Here is a 22,902-nt window from a genome sequence, read left to right on the forward strand (position 1 = left end):
TCTACCATGATCTTGTCCAAACTTTCATACCAAATTTATTAACCAATACATTGCTGTAATGTTAATTTGCCCAGACTTCAAATAAACCAACAATCACCAAGTAAGTAGTACGTAGTGGTGGAGCCATGATCAATCATGGTTGGAGATAGGACGTACATCCCTTCTCACAGCTTAACTTCCTGTCAACACATGATACTAAATTCTTGTCAACACAGATCTCAACCCACACAAATGGTGCTCGGGCTAAAATATTAATTCATAATCCCATCACTTGTCGCTTTACTCAATGGACATGGCCGACTCAGGCATTCCCGATGGTGGGTACCCAATAATACCTTACCTCGCCTTACCCTGACCTCGAATTATGTGATGTCAAAGTCTGACCAAAGGCACAGATATCGCGAGATTATCGCTGGACTACCAATATGAACCTCCCCCTCCGCCACCTCCAGATATTAGGACTGTGGGAATAGTTCCCGTGGATATTACAGATAAATTCTCAGAAGCTGTTAAGAGTAAGTTTTCATGCTTGGTACTCCCACCATGACCCCGCCATCCACTGACTCTTACTGTAGCCTTTGCACCCGGAGATCTCGTCAAAGATGACATGTTTACGTTGTTTGAGTCCGTCGCGGCTCTTGAAGTGAGATTTAAATGATTCAATCACCAGATCTAAGGCTGACGCACTTAGATCATGGACCCTAAGATGGACAGCGGTTGTGTAGAGTCAACCGATGAGCTTGAGGAGCTCTACGATGTTACTCGGCCACTTCTGCCGGAGGAAGTGCTGGGAATCATAGACCAGCTTCTTTGTCATGAGGTAAGCGCTTTATTTACCTAACAAGACACGAAACTAATTTGTCTATTTAGATGGCCTGGCATCAAGGATATCCTCTATCGCAGACACTGTTCACCAGTGTGTATGCCGAGGCCCTTCTGACACCCACGCCACGAACTGTCGAAGATGCCCGTTTCGTCCGAAACGCCACCGCTGATTCTTCTGGGAATTCGAGCATGCTGGAAATCTTGAGAGCGTATTGTCTTGGTTTGCTGAAGGCCTGTGGCTATGTGAATGAGCGAATCAGATCAGAACATTACTACGAGGTGAGAAGGAACGGAAAGGCGTGAGATTTTGACTCGGCTGACAGAGACGAACAGGAAGAGGACTTTGTGACAAACACGTACCATCGTACTCTTCTTGCAGAGATACAACCTGGAGACATTCAGAAGTCTATCCAAGAGGCCAGAAGTCTACTTGGTACACTGAGCGAAATCAGCGATGATCTCAGAGAAGCACTGGACCAACGCCTGCAGCTAAGATCGTGTTTCCTCGATGCTACGGAATGCCCCAAGCATGTGAGGGAGCCTGATGTAGCGAGAAAACCATGGCTGCAATGTCTAGATCTTCTCCCGGCCATCAAGTCTTCTCACGAGCTAGGTCGATCTGTTGACGAGGCCTTCAGCGCCAAGCTCCAACGCAAACTTGCGAGTACCATGCCTCCGAGGCCGATTGTGCAGTTAAAGTTTGAAGATGCATTCGAGCACCTGTCGAGATTGTTCAAGGATGGCGCTGAACTAATTGATGTCCTTAACTACACCGACTCTCAATGTCTACAAGTAAGCGAGAATATTCTCCTTAGACAAATTCGTACTGACAGTGCTTAGACCTTCGTCTATTACTTCCAAGCCAAGAAGCCACAACCACTGGTCTTTGTGCGAACTTTGCTTCAGACCTTCCTATTCAACGAGATGGAAATCTTAGGTTCAATGAGCATTCGCCAGTTACTAGACGACGACTTTTCAATCGTGACCTTACCAGCGAGCATTCAACTTGATCGCAACAATGATGAAATCGAGGTTCCTCAAGATCCCCGATTTATAGTCGCTGAACAAATGGAGCTTTTCCGGAAACGAGCTGCACAGCCATTTCTTGATATTTTCAGGACATACTGCCAGAACCGATGCCGTGTGCGACGCACGCTCTGTCACGTTATTAGGGACTGGGAGAACCTTCAAGTCGACGCAGAAGAGATTGACCAAAACATCCAAATCAAGTTGAACGAGGAGCCTATGAAGCGGTTGACCGGCACAAACAGTGTTCCGGTAGAGACATGGTCCCTTCCACTCTCTTCCTGGACGTATTTGTACAAGATTCGCCAAATGGAAACGATCGTGCAGCTTGGCTTCGAGCTGGAAGTTTACCAGCCAGATGAACTTGCCGGCATGTACTGGTATCTCAACTACCTAGCCAAATGGAGGCTACAGCACGCCGAAAGGATCAAATCATTTGTCGTACGAAAGGTCGAGGAGTCGCGTGCGCCCTCCAGACCCCGAGATCCTACCGTCGATCGCCAGCTTGAGCGATCTCTTGCCTTTACTCGGCTCATGCTTCTTGATGCAGCTGTCACATGGGAATTATCGGATGCGCTATCATGTGTTTACACGATCTTGCTGCGACTGAAGCTGATCAAGCTTCCTCCACGACCATACAGCAACGACGAACTGCGTTTTGATCTGCGCATGCGACCATTTGCTGCGATTGGTCTCCCACCTCTGCCTAACTTCCAAGAATTCACAGAGGGTACTGCACAGCCAGAATCATCCACAGTAGATATTCTCCGATATGCAGAGAGGGCACTTCGAGGTGCGAAGCAAGGACTTGAAGCTTTGAGCAAGTTGCCTGCCAGGGATGCGTTCTCGGTTGGTTCTCACGAGAAATGGGTTACGTCGAAGAAGAACGCCCTCAAGGCATGCATCGCAACGGGACTTGCAATCACGACAGTGCAGAAGGCATTGGAGAAGGAAGCGGAGGACTCGATCAAGGCCGAGGTGCCAACTCCGGATAAGTGTTATCACGACTGGTGGATTGTGCCTCGTGTAATTCCTGCTTAAGAGATATATAACGATACCTAACGAGTCAAAAAGAATCAAATAGATTTCAATACGTATTTCGAAACTATAAACGTACATTTGGGTATCCAAATGAAAGTGACCTCCTTAACCAGCCATCCCGCAGCCAGCCTTGACTCTACTTGAGCGGACTGCAAACCAAAGAAATAGAGAACGCAACGCCATCCCCACAACAATTCCAAAATGATAACCAAATGCATTCTCACCGCAGATGCTTTTCGATATTGGGACGGGATACTGAAAATGACTGGATGTTTCAATACACTGATAAGAAGATGGGTCTTGTGGGACCAGCGCTTAAGCTAACGTCAAGGTAGCTTAAGCGACGACGCGTCGGCGAGCGGCCTGAGCCATTCGAAGACGCACGGTCTGCTCGTAAAGAACGTCCTTGAAGGCGAATAGAAGAGCAGCAGTGAGCACACTCTGAGTAATCTTGGGACCAATACCTGTTGATGATAATCAGCGAATGGCCAAGTATAGGGCATGGTGTAGTACTTACCTCGGTAGAGACCGGAGTAACCGTTCTCACGCACGATGCGAGAAAGAGTGGCCAAGGAGCCCTCCTTCTTACCTCCACTCTGAACGTGCATCTGAGACTTGACAGTGATGTAAGGGTAGGTAATCGCAGTAGCAAACAGCTTGCCCAGGGCACCGAGGAAGAAGGCAACAGTAGGAGTCACCTTGCGACGCTTCTCAACCGTGTTCTTGAGCTGCTCGAACAGGGTGTACTGAAGAATGGGGTTGATGACGAGGACAAGAGCTGGGATGACACCAGCGAAAAGGGCCTGGGGACCCTCGTTCTTGAGAAGCAGCAGCAGAGTGCCGATGGTGCTGGGAGCCTTGGCAGGCTGGGAAGACTCGCCCGCCTCAACATCCTTCTTCTTCTCCTGCTGGCGAGTAGTGACTCGGGTGTTGACAACCCAGATGGGGTTGGTGATGATAACGGTAGCGGAGCCAGCAATGGCACCGGCGATCATCGACTCAACGGTAGTGAGCTTGGAGCCAGCGCGACCAGCCTTAGCAGCGGCCTTCTCGAAGAAAGCGCGGGTCCATTCGTACCAGTAGTAGTAGACGAAGTTGGTAATGCTGATGCCGAAGAGGGCCGAGTTAATACCGGCGTAAAGACCCGAGATACCCTCGCGAGCGATGATGTTGCCAACAGCCTCGCTGAAATTGCTCTCGGCCTTCTTGGACTCGACCTGGGCGCGTGTAGAGAGAGTAATAAGAGGGTAGCTTTGATACTGTCAGCGCATTGCGTCGCATTGGGATGTTACAAGCATCTTCGATACTTACGTCAGGATCATGGACAAAAGACCGCCTCCAGCGCCAGCCAGAGCGTGAGCGACATTGTCATTTTGGGGGATGGCGGGAACTTCGGGCGCCTTTTCGATCTCAACCTTGTTTGGTGTAATCTCGACCTTTGTAACAGGGGAGTCGATCTGAGGAGTAGTCTCTTTCTCGGCGTTGTCTGACATGATGCTTCCTGAAGATGTATGTAAGTATTTAAGCAAGATTAAGCGAAAGCCGTGTAAAAAGTTTGTTGCTTGAATTGAATTGAGTTGATGGAAATGAAATGAATTGGAGAATGTATAATAGAAAACCTGGGGAAGGGGATCCTACAGTTGCGCGGGGCCGTGCTTAATTATGGATATTTAAAGTCTGGCTGGTATTAGATTATTGCTTCGACAGCTCCAAGAGGAAATGGAAGTACCTAGGCCTGTTCTCGGTATCGGCAATGGCAGGATGTCTCAGCTCGAAAAACAAGGGCCTCCTCCTGGTGACAGAAGGGAAGAAAGATCGTTACAGGAGGGTGCTCCTCTAAATATACCGAGGTCGGGACGGGAGTTGATACCGAGAAGACATCCCTAAAAGTCGGCCACTGTTCCGCATCTGAAAATGAGGTCACTTCCCTGCATGTGACGTGGGGAAAGAAAGGACATGGGCCGGTAACTAGAGATCTTTACCGTGCAGTGCCTGCGACAGAGCATGACCGCTAATCCTAATTAGGTAGTTATTCTGAGCACTGTTACCGACGACCAAGACCAGGGAATGCAAGCTTCGGAGCCAGGGAGAAACAAAAGATGCGAACCAGGGAACAGAGGCACGACGGCGCTATTCCTAATCGAGCCCAATGTCAACACGCCCGCCACGTCCCCCCCGGTCAAAAACCAACGCACACCGTGGGTTGGTTTTGCTTCAGATGAACGGGCGGTAATAGTGCGCGCTTGCATACATGCATTCGGCACTTTATTTTTTTTGCATTCCAACCCATGAATGATTAAATCAAGCACTAGTCGATGCGAAAGCGCAAAAGCTTAGCCGTTGATACTGACTCCTCCTTTGTTCGCTGGCACTCGGTGGCCGATATGAACACGCCCAGCGCGGATATTATGTCCTCGCCAGATCCACTAAATGATACCGTTGAGCAGCCGCCTCGGAGTCAAAGCAAGACTCTAAGTGCTATGCCTCCTTCGACCACGCGCAGAATAGTACGAAGCAGTCAACGATCCAGTCGATTTTCATCCGGAGGATTAGGAACGTCGCCCAGGAAGCAGACTTTTGAACTCGAAGTTGGAGATAATCAGGCGCCCCAAAAATTACTAGTTACGGTCGAGACGGAAGAACCAGTTGTGACGGCAGCACCGAGCAGCGCGCGTCGAAAACTATTTCAAGATAGTCCTTACTTGCCGGTGGCGCGACGGAGAGAAATGGCGACCACTACGACCGTTCCGTTAAAACAAACGATTGAGGATCAGGTGCAAGATCCTGACGCGACTCCCAGAAAGCGAGGTCGTCCGAGAAAAAACAATGGTACACCTTTACCGAGCGCAGGAACAAAAAGAAAGGGAACACCAATAGCAGGAAGCCCGCGACGGCGGCAACGTATATCACAAGATACGGATACAGCAGAGAATACTCCACAGCCTACAACAGGCAAGAAACGACGAGGCCGACCCCCGAAGAATCGATCCATTGAGCCGCCTAGCGATGTAGGGAAGGAAATAGAGGAGGCGACTTCAGATCTGAAAAGCGCCCAACAAGACGTCCCTGTCGACGATATCACATTCGCCAGCGATGGATTTGATCTTCCTCCGATGCGCGCCGACGACTCTCAAGCCGATAACGACGTGACGTTGGTAATCACACCTTCAGAAGCCGAGGCAAATCAATTGCGCGCAAATCGGACCGCGAACAATAGCGCGCCTGCCCAAACTTCAGAACCCGACTCGGATATCTGGATGGCGACGTTGGACGATGAACCAACTCCGAGACCCGCAAGTCGCGCAACACAAGCTGCACCCGCTCCTTCGAGCCCAGAGCATGGCCGAGATGGCGAATCATCAGATTTTGGAGATTATGGATACGGACCTGCTGGGAGCGACGTTTCTTCTGCAGACGAGCCCCAAGACGACACTCGACCTGGACCCGAAGATACCGTTGCAGCAGGCGAAGACTTTAGTATGATTTTTATGGACTCGCTCCCATCGTTACAGGCGAGCTTGCGCAGTTCAATGCAGGAACATACCGAGAACGATATAGGCGAAGAGACGAGCATGATTATTAACAATACTTTGGAATCGCTACGGCAATCATTACAGGATCGCGATAGGCCCCAAACGAATGAAGAAACTGCGAAGCAAGGGGATAAGAACGAAGCATCCAAAGAACCCGCACCGGAAAAATCCCAACAGAATCTTCGGCAATCTACTATTCGCCCACCCCTGACATTCTCACCCAACCGTAACCTATCTTCCAGATGGCTTCAAAGCCCTCGGAGACCAGGCTCTTCCCCTTTGCGACACCAAGTGCTACTAAAGTCGAACGCACCTGACGTCCCTGAAACCACTGGATACCGTGGATCTCCTCTCGCATCCCACCGATATGACGCATCTCACCTCGAAAACGAAGACTCAAACGCTTATGACGATTCTTTCTCAGAAATCCCTGATGCTGTACTGGAAGCAGCTACCCCCCGCCGCCCCCGAGCGACTGCTAAGAAGGTACCACTTGAGAAAGAGGATATTCAAATGGAAGACGCACAACTTATCGAGCTCGAAGATGAGCCTGAGGAACCAGAAGTCCAAGAAGAGCAAGACCGAGGAGTTGAAGAACCAGAGGTTGAAGAGGAACAACAAAACGAGGCTAGCCCGACAGCAGCCTCTAATGTAAGCGCCGTCTCTCGTTCAGATGCAGGGCGTCTTCCTACCCCTGACGATACGCCTCCGAACATTGGAATTGAAAGTGACAACAACCAGAAGTCAGCAACTGCCTCGCGGAACTCTACCAGATCAGTCTCATCCAGGGGTTCTTCGCCGAGACATCTCACAACTGAACCTGTGAGCCAAGTTCGAGCGCCCCCGGGAATTGTGCATGAGATCGTCGATGAAGTTGTAGAGAAGCAGGCGGACAAGGGCGATGAACTTCTGATAGATTTCGATGCCCCTGCCCAAGAACCCGATGACCATTCGGATCTGGATGACCAGGATCACCAATTCTTGGATGAGCCTGATGATCACTCTGATGTGGATGAGCAAGTGTTTGAGGAAACTGTTATCGATGACCCTGTCGTTGCGGAATCTGAAGTGGTACAGGAGCTACCTAAAGTTGTTGAACCACACCATCCTCGGCTGTCTTTAGAAACTGAGATCCAGCAGCCAGAGGTGACACCGATGAATCAGCTCACGTCGCCTGTTCAAGAACCTCAATCTCAACCCGAGGTGGTATCTGAGAGAGCCAGGCGCCCTACACTGTCCCCTATTGTCAGAGCAGGACGTGCTTTACAAAGCGTAACATCGGATCCCCCATCACCTGAGGCCCGTGACCAGCATTTGCGCAGTCCCTTTAGGAGCTCAGCTAGCAGGGAATTGGGACCAAGAGAGTCTCAAACCATGCGACGTATGAGTGCTAGTCCCGGGAAGCCTCGTGCTTTCTCTGAGGTTGCCCAAATTCCTCAGGGCGACGAGGCATATGAAGATCCATTTGGAACCAATAGCAGACACACAGGACAGCAGAGTTTTATGGAAGCTCTCGAGAGGAGCAGTCGCACTTCCTCGCCGCGTCATAGACGGACTGCATCTAGAGATTCTGCCGCCAGCTCGACGCGTTTCCAGGCCCCTAGTGAAGGTGGTATGAGCTGGGTGCAGAACGAAGGCCCCATTAGCCCCAACCTTCGTGGAGACGTGCCTCTTGATGCCTTCGCGCGAACAACAAGACGTGCGGCCCCACCAGTTTCCCATGGTCAAATAGACGGGGTAGTGGACGTCCCGGATGATGAGACTGAAGTTGCAGGAGATGATATGGATTTGTGGGAGTTTGAGGCGCAAAGGTCAAGTCCTCGTGCGGCTCCTAAACCACGGGTTGAGAAAAAGCCAGAATCACCTTACCGCAGACGGGGCAAATTGCCGAGCCGATGGGAAAGACAAGCTGCTCGCGAAACGCAGAGGGCCCCAGGGGATGAACAGCGAACGATGAGCGAGATTGACGAGAACGAAGGACCCATGGAGGAAGATGCTGTGCCTGAGTCGGACGCTATGGAAGTTGCCCCTGCAGAACCGCCTCAACCAGAAGAGTATTCTCTTGTTACTCAGAAGGAGGGTGCCAAAGAGCCCAACCAAGCTCCCGCAACCGCAAAGGCGAATCGATTCGATCTGTCGAATTTCTTCTCGTCTCCCGCAATCATCCCAGGAATGTTAGATAAGCTCTCACCTCTGAAGAGGATGTCTGTCTTCGGAGCACGGCCTGCTGAACCTGACCCTGAGCCTGTGATGGAGCAGACGCTACCGACAAGCTCCATGTTTCCACAAGTACCCCAACAAGAGCTTGCGCCTCGAGGGCAGCCAAGGCTTGGTTTCTTCTCACCCGTCCGCCCAGCTCAACCCGCACCGAGACAAGAGCCTTCTGAACACTCTGAAGAAGAGACATATTCTCAGTCTAATCAGTCGTCCCCAGCTCGCCGTTCAGAGGCATCTTCAGCACATGAAGAGCATGACGCGTCGATGCAGGAGATATCTGAACAACCAGAAGAGAGGGAACAGCAGGATGATACTGAGGAGGAAGACCTAGAGGAGGACGCGGAGGCGGAAGTTGACGAGGGAATGGAAGTTCAGCCTATTGAGCTGCCCTCAGTGCCTCAGAAAGCGAATTTTACACCTGAACGTCGACGAACCAATCAGTCCTTCTTCAAGGCATCAACTCAAAATATCGTCCCTGAGCCCGAACCTGAGCAGGAGTCTATTCCTACTACCGGAGCACCCACTCCACCACGGATGCAGCTCTCTCACGCCGATATCCACAGATGGACACAAGAAACCTCCAATGCCAGCGACGACTCTCCGGAACCAACCCCAGCTAAACCTGCTCCTCGCCCTGCTCCCCGCCCGCTTCTCCGACCATTACCTCCAAGAAACGCCTCACCTACTAAATCGAGTCTCCGTTCTCCACTTAAGCCTCATACTCCTGGTCGTGTGGTCGAGTTTACGAGCAGCGTCCTCTCTCCTATCGAACAGGCCAAGGTCCGTCATCAACGCCGACTCTCAAACTCCTCGGCAGGATCGCAGGCTAGCAACGTTGCTCAACGGCCGCGTGTGAGGCATCCACCTCGCCAAACTACCAACAAAGAGAACAACACTACTTTTGAAAACCCTGTGTCCAATGCGGGACTACCTATAAAACAAACACGTCCCGAACCTCTGTCACAGACGGTCTGGACCCGAAAACACTGGCTTCTGCTCGATGATCTACTTCAAGAGCGTCGCCAAGGCCCTTTTATCACATATTATGAACGTTGCTCGGACAAGTATCTTGGAAAGATGGTTCGAAGCCAGGGAGAGGCCATGACGCTGGAGCGTTGGCACCTGGACTGCGTCGATGCCTTCAAGGCCCAAGTCGGCGGCTGGGATGAAGGGGCGCTGGCCAAGCGATTATTCGCCCTGATTCTGGGCGAGCGGAGGAGAAGTCAAGAGGCTTCTTCCGGAACTGGACGAGTTATGTTCCATTAAACTATGCGGAGATTCTCCCTCTGTCCACATGTTTTCTTTTTGCATTGAGTTACAAAGTATGGCATATTTAGCATTCATGAGGCGTTTTGTTTCATGACTAGGTTAGGTTATTGTCGTTTGGAGATACCAGATACGAACCGTCGTTTGTACTTTTTTCACGCCATGTTAGCTCATTCAATACCCTTTTACTGGTTGAGGCATTGTCTGTATAGGTTTGGGTCATTCATTAGGAGTCACAGGCATAGTATTATATAGCACATGAACAAAAACAAGCATTGATCAGAATAGACGATCGTGTTCCCTCTTGAAACGCCTAGTCTAAGATACTGTGACATATTACATACAACGGGTGGCCTAATCTATTCCAGCATAGACGCCTGGTTTGTATACAAAACATCCACAACGCTGCTCAACTTCTCGATGGTTGCAAGAGCGGCATCGTACGACTCATCGCGGTGAGTCTCGTCAAAGATGATGAGGCAGCCAGCGCCCTGGTCCAAAACACCAATAATGACCTTGTCCAAGATCATCTGGGAGAGCTTTCGCTCAACTTGCTGAGTATCGAGCCCAACCATCTTGGCGATATGGTCGATCTCTACCCGCGAGAAAGGCTCAATAACCTTGATAAGGTTTTGCTCCAACATGGCATCGTAGAGGCGACGAAGGTGGTTACGGATGAAGGCGTCGCTACCAAGCTCGTAGCGGTAGGAAGAAAGTGCACGCTCATATTCCTCCAGTGATCGGTTCGAGTGGGCGCGAGCAATGGCCTTCATAGCTTCGAGGTTCTTGCCGGCGTACTTGAGTGCTTGCTTCGAGGTCATAAGGTTGTTGACATCGTCTACAAGGTTAAGCATGATCTTGCAAAGAAGCATGTATTGCAGTGCAGCCTGAGCTCTGGTGCTCTCATCTTGGGAGTGGTAGCCATCGAGAGCTTCGATGAAGTAAGAGAAAGCGGTGTTGAAATCCTTGTCCTCAGCATGAAGCATACCACTTTGCATATCGAGGTTGGCTTGTAGCATAGGAGGGGTGTATACGCTGGCGGCGCTGGTTCGTGCACTGGTCAGTGCAGCGCGGGCCTTGGGAATGTTGCCGAGGGCGTGGTAAACTCTTGATTCGAGAAGCTGGACTTCCACGAGACGGAGCTTGTCGTCAAGACGTTTGAGCTCACGGAGGAGGTTGTTGATCAGACCGAGAGCTTCATAGTAGGATTGCTTGGCCATTTGGAGGGCGACAAGGCGGACTTCGAGGTCCTGTCGCTGGAAGGCGCGTCGCTCAGCGGTTGCCCATTCTATGCAGTCCTTGGTAACGGAGATTTCGATATCGGTACTGTCGGGGATTTCCTTGATGAGATCGAGCAGTTGGCGGACTACGTCACCATGTTAGCTGACTGCGATGCATGGGCGCAAGATTATGTGGTTTTCAAGACATACCCAACTTGGCCGATTTGGCCTTTGCAAACGAAGAGAATACTGTCCGGCTCTCCTTAACCAAATTCACCAATTCTTGCGTTTTCCTATTGCAATTGTTAGCGGGGCACAGGAGAAGCGGTCGTGAAGAGGTGCGCACTTCTCATCTCGGTAGATCTCTCCTAGGCTGATCAACGCAGACTCATACTCGCGAGTAGCGGCATCAGATGTGGTGCTAGGAGCCTTGGAAATAATGTCCTTGTAGATGGCCTCAGCCTTTCGTGGGTCGGACTTGGCGAGCTTCTGCGCTTCCTGGATCCTCGCCGATTCGGCCGCCGCCATTGTGAAGTATGTGGTTTTCTTTGTCGGGGGGAATCGTATGTAGAATTGTATGCGCTATGCGGACGGAGAAGAGGCGTAGATTCGGTAAAGGATAGTGGTTGTTATGATGAACTTGTTTGGTTGGGGGTGGACTTGAAGCAAATGGATAGCAATAACTGTAGCTACCTTACCTTAGCCTCCAGGTTGCCAGAGCACGACGTAGACCAGCAAAATAGTGGGTCTCAACAGCCTCAAGGAAACGTCAATTGGGTCGATGATACAACGGCGGGCTTTCATTGATCCGCAGCTACCCTAGATCATCATGCCCTGCTAAAGTGGGGGGTTTCCAATGCTCAATGGAAGCTTCCCGTCCCCGGAACAGTAGCCGGCGCGACCCTTCGACATGCGAGAAGCGAATCATGCCGACAGCTTAAAATTTCAGTCCTAACTCGGAGCTCTAAACTTCCTGATAGTCCACCTACCATAAGCCATTGCACACTTTACTTAAGTGCACCAGCCTCACCTCACTAAACCCTCACTCGTCATATACTCTCATCCCCTCCATACATCTTTAATTTATTTCCCTGTATACTTCACAATGTTCCGCCAGGCCATTGCCACCTCGTCCCGCGCTCTGCGAGCTGCTCCCAAGGTCGCCGCCCCTCGACCTTTCATTCAGTCGCAATTCCAGGCTGCGCCTGCTTTCAGTTTCAGATCCGCCCAGCCCGCCGTGTCGAGATGGTACAGCGATGCCAAGGAGTCTGAGGCCAAGCCTACCGAGGAGGCCAAGTCGGAAACCAAGTCTGAGGAGAAGCCCGCGGAAGGCGAAAACGATGAGGTCGCTCAGCTCAAGAAAACTCTCCAGGCCAGAGACGTGGAGGTTAAGGACTGGAAGGTATGTGGCGATCAAAAAGCCTCAAATTGTTTGACAACACTAATTATCTTGTAGGACAAGTGTCTGCGCACTGTTGCCGACTTCCGCAACCTTCAAGAGCGTACTACCCGTGAGGTCAAGTCTGCCAAGGATTTCGCTATTCAGAAGTTCGCCAAGGACCTTGTCGACAGCGTCGACAACCTCGACCGCGCCCTTGGAATGGTTCCTCAGGAGAAGCTCAACGCCAAGGACCGACCTGAGCACCTTCAGGATCTCGCCAACCTGTACGAGGGTCTTAAGATGACCGAGGACATCCTCATGAACACCCTTAAGAAGCACGGTCTCGAACGTCTCAGCCCTGAGGGCGAGAAGTTTAACCCCAACGAGCAGGAGGCTACTTTCATGACTCCCCAGCCTGATAAGGAGGACGGCACCGTCTTCTTTGTTCAACAGAAGGGCTTCAAGCTCAATGGCCGAGTGCTGCGCGCCGCCAAGGTCGGTGTCGTCAAGAACAAATAAACGCATATCTCGACTCTAATATGAGAGGTGATGTGTCGGTCACATCATCCCTGCACAATTCGCATCTCGCGTGTACTATTAAACTCGGTTATCGGTTGGCGTTGGCTCCCTGTATAATGCTCCCCTCATGATGGTCATTTTTTCAACTTGTATGATGGTTAGGTGCTTGGTTAGGAGAAAAAAGTTTCAAGAGAGTTGGGACATTTGTACATAAAAATAAGACGTACTTGTATAACAGTGGAAGGAAGCGGAAGATATAAGGCAGTTGAAGGGTGTCGCTCATGACCCAGGAGCCTTGAGGTAGAAATGAATACCTATGCTGGTAACTCAGCTATGATAACGATGAATCCAGAAAGTCAAGCATAGAATACGTTTAAATATCCTCGTGATGCATGAGTGATCCCAGTACTATACAACTAAAACCCGAGAGTTCCCTTCTCTTCATACGTCAGCTCTGCTCTTAATCACAGTGATATCACAGAACGGGCATACAATATTATTTGTTAAATCTTTATTTCAACAATCCTATCAGCTCAATAAAACCACGCCAGAAACACTAACAAAAGAAAGGCCAACAAAACACCTGGCACCTCGACCCTGCTTGATGCCGATGATGCAATACATATAGAAACAGGCCTGTAGTTCTGGTTGCTCCCCTATCTTATAAGACACTTTCAAAAACAAATGTGCGCGCTTCCTCCCATGCCATGCCATACTTTCAATCCCAAAACTATATCCCCAATGCCGTAGAGATACATCTCCTAAGTAGGTAGGTAGGTAATGGAGGGAAGTATTTCCCAGCAACGCCCGCGATGTCGTCTCTTCGGCCTGTTGCTTACCGGAAAATCCTACCAGTGTTAAAACAGCAATGAAGGTAAAGAAATAACGTAAGTGTAAATCGTTATAAAAACAGTATTCATGCGATGGTCATTACAACTCTTTTAATGCTGGCCCACCGAGCTGCCTTTCTTGCTACCCCTCCCAGTCTCCTCTCCCCAGGAGAAGATGACAAGAGAGATCGGAAGACATTGATGAGTAGGAAAGTTCCTCAAATCCAAGAACATTCATTCATCCATCTCCAGTCGTGGGTGCCTTAGAGGATTGGACACCTTCTCTTCTTCCTCTTAATTTGCCCCACCCCGGGTGTTGATGATGTCTTTCCCTCCTTGGAAGAGCCCGAGGCTGCTGCGGCCTCGATTGTTTTCCGGTCGTTGGCAACAACAGTGTTGATGGCCTGCTCAAAGATCTCGTCGACACCTCGCATCTCCTTACTACTGCACTCCATGTACTGTGCGTTCATCTTCTTAGCCAACGCCATGCCCTGCTCAGTAGTGACCGGGGTAAGGCCTTGTGTCTTGAGCATATCAATACAGGTCTTCTTGTAGCGAAGATCTGATTTGAGACCAACAAGAACGAGAGGAGTGTACGGGCAAAAGTGTAGAACCTCTGGGTACCACTGGTGAGAATAGTTAGCATGGCGTAAGACTGAGGAATGGCGAATGCCACATACCTTATCGAGGACATTGTCGAGAGAGTTCGGACAATCGATGGCGAAGCACACAAAGATAAGATCGGTCTCGGGGTATGAGAGCGGTCGGAGACGGTCGTATTCCTCTTGACCGGCGGTATCCCACAATGCAAGCTCCACCGTCTTACCGGTGGCAGAGTGGATAGGATAGGTGATGTAGTTCTCAAAAACGGTTGGCACGTATTTCTGTCTCGTTAATATTGATGCCCAACAGTAGTGGTCGCCAAGGGTCGCTTACCTCTGGGAAATAACCCTGACTATAGCTGATGAGCAAGCAAGTCTTGCCACAGCCACCATCGCCGACAACAACAATCTTCTTGGAAAAGGTGGGCGCGTCTGTGACGTGAGTCGCCGCCGACTCGCGGCCCGTCGACGAGCTCATAGTGGTGCTGACGGTACCCTCGCTGGAACGAGTGCGTTCTTGACGTCGGAACTGTTCGTTGGTGTCAAAGTAAGAGTTGCGGTACTGGTGAGATGATGCCATGCTTGGGCGCAAGGCTGTAGAGTGAGTCGCGGGGTGCGAGCGCGAGTCTGTTTAGAGTCGCTCTGCCTTTAGTGTGCAGTAGGTCGATGAGTGGAAAGATGACCTTGTTTGAGATGCGCCTAAGTTGTCGGAACTATAGTGCTCGTGTGTTGTTGATGCGGGGTGTGAGAAGATAATGCTATCGAGTGCCCTGATGCGATATGTGTATACGGGAGAAGAGTGGAATAGGAAGCTGAAGCTAATGCGACGCGAATTGAGTTGGAATGCTGGAGCTAATGAGGCTCAATGTGGTTGAGTGATGGATGGATGGATGATAGTTTTGTCTCGACTTGTCTTGGGTTGAGTTAATAAGTTAGGTAGGTTGTGTTGTTTGCGGCAAGTTTAAACTACTTGGTCAAGTCCAACAAGCGGAAGGACTATGGGGAGTCAAGTCGGGTCTTAGTGTGGCCTTGTTGCACCACCAAGTTACCCGAGTAAACATGTTGACAGGGCAACTGTCATTGGGGGAGGGTGGAGGCTACAGTGGTTGCGGGCAGTAGCGGGCAGTTACCTACCTGTACCTGACCTAGCCTAGCCCGCCCGTGGACTCTGGAGGTGAATCGCTGGAGCTGAAAATGACGGCACTGATTGGTCCGTGCACGTGCTGACGAGAAAATTTCCTTGGTCCAGGGCCTTTAGGTTCCAAGCCATGGAAGTTCCCTTTTCCTTTGACCTCTTATCGTGACTGACCTGGTCCAAGCTTGTCTCTTCTCCATTCTCGTCCCCATCCAGACTCTGTCTTTTTCTTCAGAGCTTTCCCAACAAATTGCCTTTCTGCTTCCTTTCCTTTCTCTCTTCTTCATCCTACACAACAACACAACGCAAGCCGTCACCGGTAAAGAAAAGACCTCAGGAGCAATGAATGCCCAAGCACCCAGCAAATACATCACTCTCGTCTCTGGCGATGGCTTTGAGTTTGTCGTCCTCCGCGACGCTGCTCTGGTCAGCCCCATCATCAAGGGAATGCTCGACGTGAGGAGTCAATTTGCTGAGGCCAAAGAGGCTCGTTGTGTTTTTCAGGAGATGAGGTAGGTCGTCATTGCCAACACGCTGTCGCCTCCAGATGGCTTGCTCTGTGGATTGATGACAATTCACGATGCTTTTTTGAGAGAACATCCGAGACTTTCTCGGTTGGGCTACATGAGTACTCACTACACTTGACCTGACCACAAACGCACCAAGCAAGCCTGGTTGTGCTCAGTCTCTGCTGGAACAATCCACGTGTGAAAGAGCAAGACGCTGATGGTAAATATATCAACAGCGCCATGGTCCTTGATAAGGTTGTCGAATACTTCCACTACTGGTACCGCTACCGCAACAGCGAAGACGTTCCCGACATGGATATTCCGGTCGAGCTTTGCCTTGAGCTGTTGGCCGCCGCGGATTACCTGGGCCTGGACCAGTATGCAGCCATTGCTACAACCCAACGCTTTGATACTAATATCATCTAGGGCGAATATGAGCATGAAGTGAAAAGAGTTCCAGAATTCTTCCGAAATCTGTCCCACTCTTTCACGTCTTGTTCTGTGTACAACATCTTTTTATGACGGCGTTTTCGGAGCTAAGGATACAGTCCAGCTTGCTGCTGCTTTCGCAAGATCTAGCAGTTTGTCTTTGTTCTTTGAAAATGATAATGACCAATACTAGCGGCTATTGGCACAGGTCAAGCCAGAAACATGATCTAGATTAATGATCCCAGATCGAAACACACTCATACCTACGTGACTCGCCACACCATCTCAGCATATGCGTTCTTCTCTTCACTCCTCCGTGGGTCGAACGTCTATTAGATTTGGAAGATTAAAGTAACCCTCTCACTCTGCGTGACTCAGTTGACGCATTGAGCTTTCGCTTTTTCTGAAGGGCAACATTTCTTGACTGTAAATATGCATCTTGTATTTTCCCCTTGTATCTATGCTCGTGATCTCGAATTTATTAAACGGTTCATGCCACTATTCCAAGCGTCTTAATGAGACTGTTAAGTCAGTGCATACCAGCCATCCAGCAGCCAGTGCGCTCAACGTACTGACTGGATCTACTGCAAGGATACTGTTTATCAAGTTGAGCATTGTCACTTGGAGGCCATGGCTTAAATAAAGAATTGTCATTACTTTATGGATTATCATTATTAGGCAGGGAAGCCATGTGTATTGATCCTCGATACCCGCTGAACATCAAAGGGTGAGATGAACCTGAGCACAGTCATCAAGCCAAGAAGCAAAATTAGCATCGAATGACTCCGATTGAGGGGACTTCCATGTCTCGGTAGGCATTTTCAATTAGATAATTGAGTCATCAGGTTTTAGGCAGGAAATGTCTTTCTTGGGGGCTACCTGCCGTGTCAGTCAATAGAGTGGTTCACCGTCAGTGGTTTTTTTACCCATAAAGGAAGCCAGCTTCTGCCTTGTGAACCCACTAGCCTCAACTTTCCAATTACAACCACAACCACTTCGATACCTAGCCCAAAAGATGGCAACCAACACATTCGAGACGCAAGGCGTCCGAGTTGCCGTTGAAGGATGCGTGAGTTGAAAATCATCCAACTCATTGTTATTTGCTAAAAGACATAGGGTCATGGCACACTAGATGCCATCTACGCCTCCGTCGAAGAATCTTGTAAGCAACGAGGTTGGGACGGTGTCGATATCCTCATCATCGGCGGTGACTTTCAGGTATTTGAACCCCTACATACATTCATTATGGGTTGAGTCGGGCTAACATGCACGGTCACAGTCTGTCCGCAATGCTGAGGATTTGAGCATTATGTCTTGCCCTGTCAAATACCGCCACTTAGGGGACTTTCCCAAGTACTACTCTGGTGAGAGAAAGGCACCTTATCCGACAATATTCATTGCTGGAAACCATGAAGCCAGCTCACATCTATGGGAGCTCTACTACGGGGGCTGGGTTGCGCCTAACATCTACTACATGGGTGCTGCCAACATCCTGCGTTTCGGTCCACTGCGCATTGCTGGACTATCCGGTATATGGAAGGGCTTTGATTACCGGAAACCACACCACGAACGGCTGCCATTCAGTGGCGACGACGTAAAGTCGTGGTATCATGTCAGGGAGATTGACGTCCGCAAACTGCTTCAAGTCCAGACGCAAGTGGACGTCGGTCTCAGTCACGACTGGCCACGCGCAGTCGAACGACATGGAGACCATGGTTGGTTGTTCAAAAAGAAGCCTGCTTTCAAAGATGAATCTCGAGACGGTACACTCGGTAGTGTGGCAGCTGAGTATGTCATGGACCGTCTGCGACCTCCTCATTGGTTTTCGGCTCATATGCATATCAAGTTCGCAGCGATCAAGACATACGATGACACCCAGCCTGAAGTGGAAGAGAGCAAACCAGATGTTGCTCCTGCTGTCATTTCTGCGGCGGCTACGGAAACCAATCCCGATGAGATTGATTTGGATATGGATGACGACGACGAAGAGGACACCAAGCTTAAGGCAGAGCCAGAGGTCAAGAAGAGCGAGCCTGAAACCAAAGAGATTCCAGAAACATCAAACGAAGTGTCAGAGGAGCTTAGGGCACAACTTCCCGCATCTTTCGCTCGTCCACAGCCTAAGAAGACACCTGGTCAACCCGTACCGCCTAGCATCACGAACAAGGAGGTCCGATTCCTTGCTCTCGATAAGTGCCTACCAGGACGACATTTTCTACAGCTATGTGAACTCCAACCTTTTAACCCAGAAACAAGCTCCAAGCATCCTCCAGCTCAAGAGTCGCCAAGATGGCGACTACAATACGACCCAGAGTGGCTTGCAATTACTCGTGTCTTCCATGATTCCTTAGTCTTCGGTGACCGGGATGCACAAACACCGCCTGATAAGGGTGAAGAGCATTATCTGCCTCTTATCGAGAAGGAAAGAGAATGGGTCGAAGAGAATGTTGTTAAGGCTGGAAAGTTAGATGTGCCATATAATTTCGAGATCACTGCGCCACCTTACGTTCTTGGTACTCCCGAGATTGTCAACGAGCAGCCAGCGGAGTACACAAACCCACAGACCACAACCTTTTGCGAAATGATGGGGCTATCGAATATCTGGGATGCGACTGAGCAAGAGAGACGCCAACGGAAAGCACAGGGACCACCTAAAACAGACCAAAGGTTCACTGGCGGGAGACGAGGGGGTGGTCACGGAAGAGGTAGGGGAGGCGGAAGAGGACGAGGTAGGGGAAGAGGTCGTGGGGGTCGCTGGTGATGGCTTTAGACAACGTTCAGTCGACAGCTAGTTGTTGTGAAGTTGTTAGTGCCACCCGGTATCATACATGTAAACAGTATCCAGCTCTGTTTTGATTCAAGCAAAACGGATAGATAAAAATTAAAGTTTGCGATAATTAGACTATTGAAGTATCAAATTCAATTCAGATGAGCCGCTCAGCTCTATTCATGCAGTACAGCTTGGTGGGGTTAGAGCTCCGTAGCAACCACACCAATCAGGAAATAGTGTAAACAGTGCAACGCCCATACGCCATCGTTACTACTGTACTGCACCTTTACCTATCAACCTCAACAACAAGGTCTAACCGCAGCCTCCTTACCAAAACACGTTCGCAAAACACGAGCCTAGCAGTGATATTAGGCGATATCGCATCTACATATTCGCATTTGAAATTTACAAGACTCTGTCTCACCTACCAGTCTTGTTCGTTCTCCCCTCAGATAACCCCCATGGACAGATTGCCCCGCTAACCGCTGGAATGTAGCAGCATCGCATCTCGACCTCCTTGAAACCTCGTCGCCATCACTGTTCACCATGGCTCAAGCCTTCTTAACCACTGTGTCAGTCCAGCTATCTTCCTCTTGAGCAGCACAATCATGAAACCCCCGTACTCGCCGCACACCGCCACCATGTTCAGATATCCAAGTCCGAAGTCGCTCTCGACGATGCCTCAGATAGACATGACCATCATGACTGTCGCATTATCTGCGGCACCCCTGTCCTTCGTAGATGAAGTACCATTTACTGACTTGGAACCTTTGATGAATAGTAACCAGCGAACGAGAAACCAGTTTCGCCCTCGCGCGGGCAAGGGAGGGTCGGCCAGTTATCAGCTGCGACAGTATGCCGAAGTGACACTGGGCGGTGGCAGTCTGCGCAAAGTAGTCAAGCTCCCAGAAGGCGAGGATGAGAATGAGTGGTTGGCTGTCAACAGTGAGTTTGACCGTGGTCATATGTTAGTTGGGGGTTTTGCTAACTATGACTCTCAGTGGTGGATTTCTACAACCAGATCAACCTTCTCTATGGAGCCATCACCGAGTTCTGCTCGCCACAATCGTGCCCTGAGATGAAAGCCACCGACGAGTAGGTTTCCTTGACTGTGCTTGACTTATCGCAAGCTGACAAAAATTAGGTTCGAGTATCTCTGGCAAGACAACGAGAACTACAAACGTCCAACCAAGATGCCTGCACCAGCGTATATTGAACAACTCATGACGTGGGTGCAATCAAACATCGACAACGAACAAGTATTGCCCAGCAAAATCGGTATGCATTGCAATATCCCCATATCCTCGGGATCGTTACTGACAATAATAAGGCGTCCCCTTCCCCAAGTCTTTCCCGGCGCTGGTCCGCCAGATCTTCAAGCGCATGTACCGTGTCTACGCTCACATTTACTGCCACCACTACCCCGTGATTCGTGAGCTTGGTCTTGAGCCGCACCTGAACACAAGTTTCAAGCAATACGTGCTGTTTGTGGATGAGCACAGCTTGGCGAGTGGAAGGGATTACTGGGGTCCCCTGGGCGACCTGGTCGACAGCATGCTCAAGAGCGACTAGGAGAAGCTTGAGAGTGAGAGTACTGAGCTTTGAGACTTAGCAACAAGGAGTTTTGGGCGTTCGAAGGGCAGGGTTTTAGAGTATAGGAAGCTGTTTGATTGTATGACATTGATGATAGGGAACAGCCATTAGCTGTTTCGCGCAGTTTGGTTCGCTTAGTTTAAGAACTCGAGACTGCACACGCAATCATAAAAAATGAACCTCAAAGGAAACAAGAGAACACATTATGCGAATACCTACCTGAGTGCTCAACGTATTTGAAATTGCTGGTGTTAATTCATATTGTTACTTGCTGCAATTATCTTGAATGAGTTATGTAATCATAAGTGGATGCCTGGGCGGGTGTAAGGCATCGAGCGCCCGAAAATTGCCGAGAGCCCAGGCTAGCAACAACCTCCAAGTTAATCGAAGCCGAACATCATCACACTCGCCCTTTCTCCATCTCCCTCTTCCTCCTCCTTCTCACCAGCAGCCGCCGAAATGTTCTCGCGACAGGTCATCCGCGCCGCCCGAGTCGCCGCTCCCCAGCGAGCCCTCGCCCTCCGAGCCGCCCCCGTCCGATCCTTCGCCGCCGCTGCCTCGTCCGAAGTCAAGCCCCCGATTTCCGTCTTCGGCGTTGATGGCACCTATGCTACTGCTCTGGTAATACACCACCTCCAATGAAAGAACAAAAATACGCACCGTCTTGTTTCGACCTTCCGTATGTCAATTGGCTTCCTCGGGACCAATTGACTGACCCCTCGTCATGACACAAAAACCTCAATTGGAGATCGCGTCGTCGCTGACACGCAATTTTTTCTTTTGCGTCAATTTAGTACACTGCCGCCGTCAAGTCTTCCAGCGTCGATACCGCTGCCGATGCCCTCAACAAGCTCGGCGCTCTCCTCGAGAAGGACCCCAAGCTCGCCGCCGTCCTGAACGCCCCTACCCTCGCCGAGGCCGACAAGAAGGCTATCGTTGATGAGCTCACAAAGCAGATCAACGCCAAGGACGAGACCGTCAAGAACTTCCTCGCCACTCTCGCCGAGAACAACCGACTGGGCCTCATCCCCGGTGTTGTTGAGAAGTTCTCTACCATCATCTCTGCCGCCCGTGGTGAGGTCGAGCTCACTGTTACCAGCGCTCAGGTACGTTTGGGGATATAGCAGATGGAGGAGGGACATGAATTGGATGCACGAGCTACGTCACAGCAAGCTATACTCGACCGCGACACCATTGGATGGAAAGGATGGAAGGAAAACAAGAGGACAGTCGACTAACATTGTCGTCATTAGGCTCTTGACAAGCGAACACTCAACCGATTGGAGGCCGCTGTCTCCAAGTCCTCCTACATCGGCCAGGGTCAGAAGCTCAAGGTCACCAACGAGGTACGTCTCATCACAGCAACACCATCGCAGCAACCCCTGACCCTCCCTCTTCTAGGTCAACCCCGAGATTGTTGGTGGACTCGTTGTCGAGATCGGCGACCGAACCATCGACCTGAGCGTCTCCTCCCGCATCGCCAAGATGAACAAGCTCCTCACGGACGCTCTGTAAAACCACCATAGTATACAAATTCTATTTAGTGTCTCCTTTGCCTCGTCTCGTGGGGTTTCATCACCACGCAAAACTACCACTCTCATGAGTGGGTGGCCCGCCGGCTTCTAGGGGATTTCTCTTCCCCTGTTTTTGTTACAACCTCCCGAAACCAAAGTTCTTGTATCCCCCGGCTAGGGGAGAAGAAAGGGGAGAGTGTCGATGGAAAGAAATAGTGTAGGAGAGTGTGACCAGGGTGTGCAATAAATGCAGTTCCCCAATTGAAATCTTTTGTTCCAAGCGTGATGGTTTTCAATCTGAACTATCTATTTCGTTGTGGTATCCGACTTTGGTGTCGGACATAGCGGAAGTACGAGCTCGCACGAGACACTCTTGTTCATTAATGAAATGGCTGGTCTCATCTTGAATATGGCTAACTCATAAATACTACGGATGAGTTGTTTATAATAGACGCAGTGATGTCATTGGGTTTTGTCACGAATGAGATCTTA

The 22,902-nt window shown here is 50.2% G+C and overlaps 10 protein-coding genes across 10 annotated transcripts; 7 read left to right on the forward strand and 3 right to left on the reverse strand.

The window, feature by feature from the left end:
* The first annotated feature begins 4 nt into the window (after nt 1–4).
* On the forward strand, nt 5–2,934 carry B0J16DRAFT_327516 (Mak10 subunit, NatC N-terminal acetyltransferase-domain-containing protein). Its single transcript, XM_046126108.1, has 8 exons — nt 5–100; nt 216–317; nt 396–515; nt 576–643; nt 692–820; nt 871–1,104; nt 1,159–1,617; nt 1,666–2,934. The coding sequence occupies exons 2-8, from the start codon at nt 287–289 to the stop codon at nt 2,890–2,892; spliced, it is 2,268 nt and encodes a 755-aa protein (XP_045988764.1). The 5' UTR covers nt 5–100; nt 216–286; the 3' UTR covers nt 2,893–2,934.
* Nucleotides 2,935–2,937: 3 nt separating this feature from the next.
* B0J16DRAFT_13832 (mitochondrial carrier domain-containing protein) lies at nt 2,938–4,554 on the reverse strand. Its single transcript, XM_046121846.1, has 3 exons — nt 4,204–4,554; nt 3,410–4,143; nt 2,938–3,356 (listed from the first exon to the last, which is right to left on the reverse strand). Exons 1-3 carry the CDS (start codon nt 4,383–4,385, stop codon nt 3,229–3,231), a joined length of 1,044 nt encoding a protein of 347 aa, XP_045988765.1. The 5' UTR covers nt 4,386–4,554; the 3' UTR covers nt 2,938–3,228.
* A 540-nt stretch (nt 4,555–5,094) lies between these two features.
* B0J16DRAFT_327522 (uncharacterized protein) lies at nt 5,095–10,191 on the forward strand. The gene has a single exon (XM_046126109.1). The coding sequence runs from the start codon at nt 5,208–5,210 to the stop codon at nt 9,906–9,908; it is 4,701 nt and encodes a 1,566-aa protein (XP_045988766.1). The 5' UTR covers nt 5,095–5,207; the 3' UTR covers nt 9,909–10,191.
* On the reverse strand, nt 10,192–11,843 carry B0J16DRAFT_366373 (uncharacterized protein). Its single transcript, XM_046130085.1, has 3 exons — nt 11,475–11,843; nt 11,339–11,421; nt 10,192–11,274 (listed from the first exon to the last, which is right to left on the reverse strand). Exons 1-3 carry the CDS (start codon nt 11,654–11,656, stop codon nt 10,268–10,270), a joined length of 1,272 nt encoding a protein of 423 aa, XP_045988767.1. The 5' UTR covers nt 11,657–11,843; the 3' UTR covers nt 10,192–10,267.
* Nucleotides 11,844–12,031: 188 nt separating this feature from the next.
* B0J16DRAFT_278233 (GrpE-domain-containing protein) lies at nt 12,032–13,462 on the forward strand. The gene is made up of 2 exons (XM_046123832.1): nt 12,032–12,530; nt 12,585–13,462. The coding sequence occupies exons 1-2, from the start codon at nt 12,234–12,236 to the stop codon at nt 13,026–13,028; spliced, it is 741 nt and encodes a 246-aa protein (XP_045988768.1). The 5' UTR covers nt 12,032–12,233; the 3' UTR covers nt 13,029–13,462.
* Nucleotides 13,463–13,931: 469 nt separating this feature from the next.
* On the reverse strand, nt 13,932–15,237 carry B0J16DRAFT_13904 (P-loop containing nucleoside triphosphate hydrolase protein). Its single transcript, XM_046121856.1, has 3 exons — nt 14,795–15,237; nt 14,539–14,742; nt 13,932–14,484 (listed from the first exon to the last, which is right to left on the reverse strand). Exons 1-3 carry the CDS (start codon nt 15,038–15,040, stop codon nt 14,122–14,124), a joined length of 813 nt encoding a protein of 270 aa, XP_045988769.1. The 5' UTR covers nt 15,041–15,237; the 3' UTR covers nt 13,932–14,121.
* Nucleotides 15,238–15,937: 700 nt separating this feature from the next.
* On the forward strand, nt 15,938–16,552 carry B0J16DRAFT_313459 (BTB/POZ protein; the record flags this gene model as incomplete). Its single annotated transcript, XM_046125127.1, has 3 exons — nt 15,938–16,107; nt 16,281–16,481; nt 16,531–16,552. 3 exons carry the CDS (start codon nt 15,938–15,940, stop codon nt 16,550–16,552), a joined length of 393 nt encoding a protein of 130 aa, XP_045988770.1.
* Nucleotides 16,553–17,515: 963 nt separating this feature from the next.
* On the forward strand, nt 17,516–19,498 carry B0J16DRAFT_327531 (lariat debranching enzyme, C-terminal domain-containing protein). Its single transcript, XM_046126110.1, has 3 exons — nt 17,516–17,602; nt 17,650–17,751; nt 17,813–19,498. The coding sequence occupies exons 1-3, from the start codon at nt 17,549–17,551 to the stop codon at nt 19,292–19,294; spliced, it is 1,638 nt and encodes a 545-aa protein (XP_045988771.1). The 5' UTR covers nt 17,516–17,548; the 3' UTR covers nt 19,295–19,498.
* Nucleotides 19,499–19,849: 351 nt separating this feature from the next.
* B0J16DRAFT_313461 (Mob1/phocein) lies at nt 19,850–20,875 on the forward strand (the record flags this gene model as incomplete). Its single annotated transcript, XM_046125128.1, has 5 exons — nt 19,850–19,875; nt 19,905–20,248; nt 20,305–20,398; nt 20,448–20,581; nt 20,634–20,875. 5 exons carry the CDS (start codon nt 19,850–19,852, stop codon nt 20,873–20,875), a joined length of 840 nt encoding a protein of 279 aa, XP_045988772.1.
* A 314-nt stretch (nt 20,876–21,189) lies between these two features.
* On the forward strand, nt 21,190–22,892 carry B0J16DRAFT_13930 (ATP synthase delta subunit-domain-containing protein). The gene is made up of 4 exons (XM_046121864.1): nt 21,190–21,517; nt 21,691–22,002; nt 22,150–22,242; nt 22,298–22,892. Exons 1-4 carry the CDS (start codon nt 21,356–21,358, stop codon nt 22,409–22,411), a joined length of 681 nt encoding a protein of 226 aa, XP_045988773.1. The 5' UTR covers nt 21,190–21,355; the 3' UTR covers nt 22,412–22,892.
* Nucleotides 22,893–22,902: the final 10 nt, after the last annotated feature.

Source organism: Fusarium flagelliforme (genome assembly GCF_020744385.1).
Source record: "Fusarium flagelliforme strain FIESC 12 MPI-CAGE-AA-0113 chromosome Unknown B0J16scaffold_1, whole genome shotgun sequence".
NCBI lineage: Eukaryota > Fungi > Ascomycota > Sordariomycetes > Hypocreales > Nectriaceae > Fusarium > Fusarium flagelliforme.

Bases quoted from the DNA above. Each gene is read 5' to 3' on its own strand.
- B0J16DRAFT_327531 (XM_046126110.1), top strand. From the start codon at position 17,549: ATGGCAACCAACACATTCGAGACGCAAGGCGTCCGAGTTGCCGTTGAA. The intron at 17,603-17,649 runs GTGAGTTGAAAA...TAAAAGACATAG, and splicing joins GAGTTGCCGTTGAAGGATGC to GGTCATGGCACACTAGATGC. The intron at 17,752-17,812 runs GTATTTGAACCC...GCACGGTCACAG, and splicing joins TCATCGGCGGTGACTTTCAG to TCTGTCCGCAATGCTGAGGA.
- B0J16DRAFT_13930 (XM_046121864.1), top strand. From the start codon at position 21,356: ATGTTCTCGCGACAGGTCATCCGCGCCGCCCGAGTCGCCGCTCCCCAG. The intron at 21,518-21,690 runs GTAATACACCAC...GCGTCAATTTAG, and splicing joins GCACCTATGCTACTGCTCTG to TACACTGCCGCCGTCAAGTC. The intron at 22,243-22,297 runs GTACGTCTCATC...TCCCTCTTCTAG, and splicing joins AGCTCAAGGTCACCAACGAG to GTCAACCCCGAGATTGTTGG.
- B0J16DRAFT_13904 (XM_046121856.1), bottom strand. From the start codon at position 15,040: ATGGCATCATCTCACCAGTACCGCAACTCTTACTTTGACACCAACGAA. The intron at 14,743-14,794 runs GTAAGCGACCCT...TTAACGAGACAG, and splicing joins GTCAGGGTTATTTCCCAGAG to AAATACGTGCCAACCGTTTT. The intron at 14,485-14,538 runs GTATGTGGCATT...TATTCTCACCAG, and splicing joins TCGACAATGTCCTCGATAAG to TGGTACCCAGAGGTTCTACA.
- B0J16DRAFT_327516 (XM_046126108.1), top strand. From the start codon at position 287: ATGGACATGGCCGACTCAGGCATTCCCGATG. The intron at 821-870 runs GTAAGCGCTTTA...TTGTCTATTTAG, and splicing joins ACCAGCTTCTTTGTCATGAG to ATGGCCTGGCATCAAGGATA. The intron at 1,105-1,158 runs GTGAGAAGGAAC...AGAGACGAACAG, and splicing joins GATCAGAACATTACTACGAG to GAAGAGGACTTTGTGACAAA.
- B0J16DRAFT_278233 (XM_046123832.1), top strand. From the start codon at position 12,234: ATGTTCCGCCAGGCCATTGCCACCTCGTCCCGCGCTCTGCGAGCTGCT. The intron at 12,531-12,584 runs GTATGTGGCGAT...ATTATCTTGTAG, and splicing joins TGGAGGTTAAGGACTGGAAG to GACAAGTGTCTGCGCACTGT.
- B0J16DRAFT_366373 (XM_046130085.1), bottom strand. From the start codon at position 11,656: ATGGCGGCGGCCGAATCGGCGAGGATCCAGGAAGCGCAGAAGCTCGCC. The intron at 11,422-11,474 runs GTGCGCACCTCT...CAATTGCAATAG, and splicing joins GAGATCTACCGAGATGAGAA to GAAAACGCAAGAATTGGTGA. The intron at 11,275-11,338 runs GTATGTCTTGAA...ATGGTGACGTAG, and splicing joins GGCCAAATCGGCCAAGTTGG to TCCGCCAACTGCTCGATCTC.
- B0J16DRAFT_327522 (XM_046126109.1), top strand. From the start codon at position 5,208: ATGCGAAAGCGCAAAAGCTTAGCCGTTGATACTGACTCCTCCTTTGTT.
- B0J16DRAFT_13832 (XM_046121846.1), bottom strand. From the start codon at position 4,385: ATGTCAGACAACGCCGAGAAAGAGACTACTCCTCAGATCGACTCCCCT. The intron at 4,144-4,203 runs GTAAGTATCGAA...ACAGTATCAAAG, and splicing joins CTTTTGTCCATGATCCTGAC to CTACCCTCTTATTACTCTCT. The intron at 3,357-3,409 runs GTAAGTACTACA...TATCATCAACAG, and splicing joins TTACTCCGGTCTCTACCGAG to GTATTGGTCCCAAGATTACT.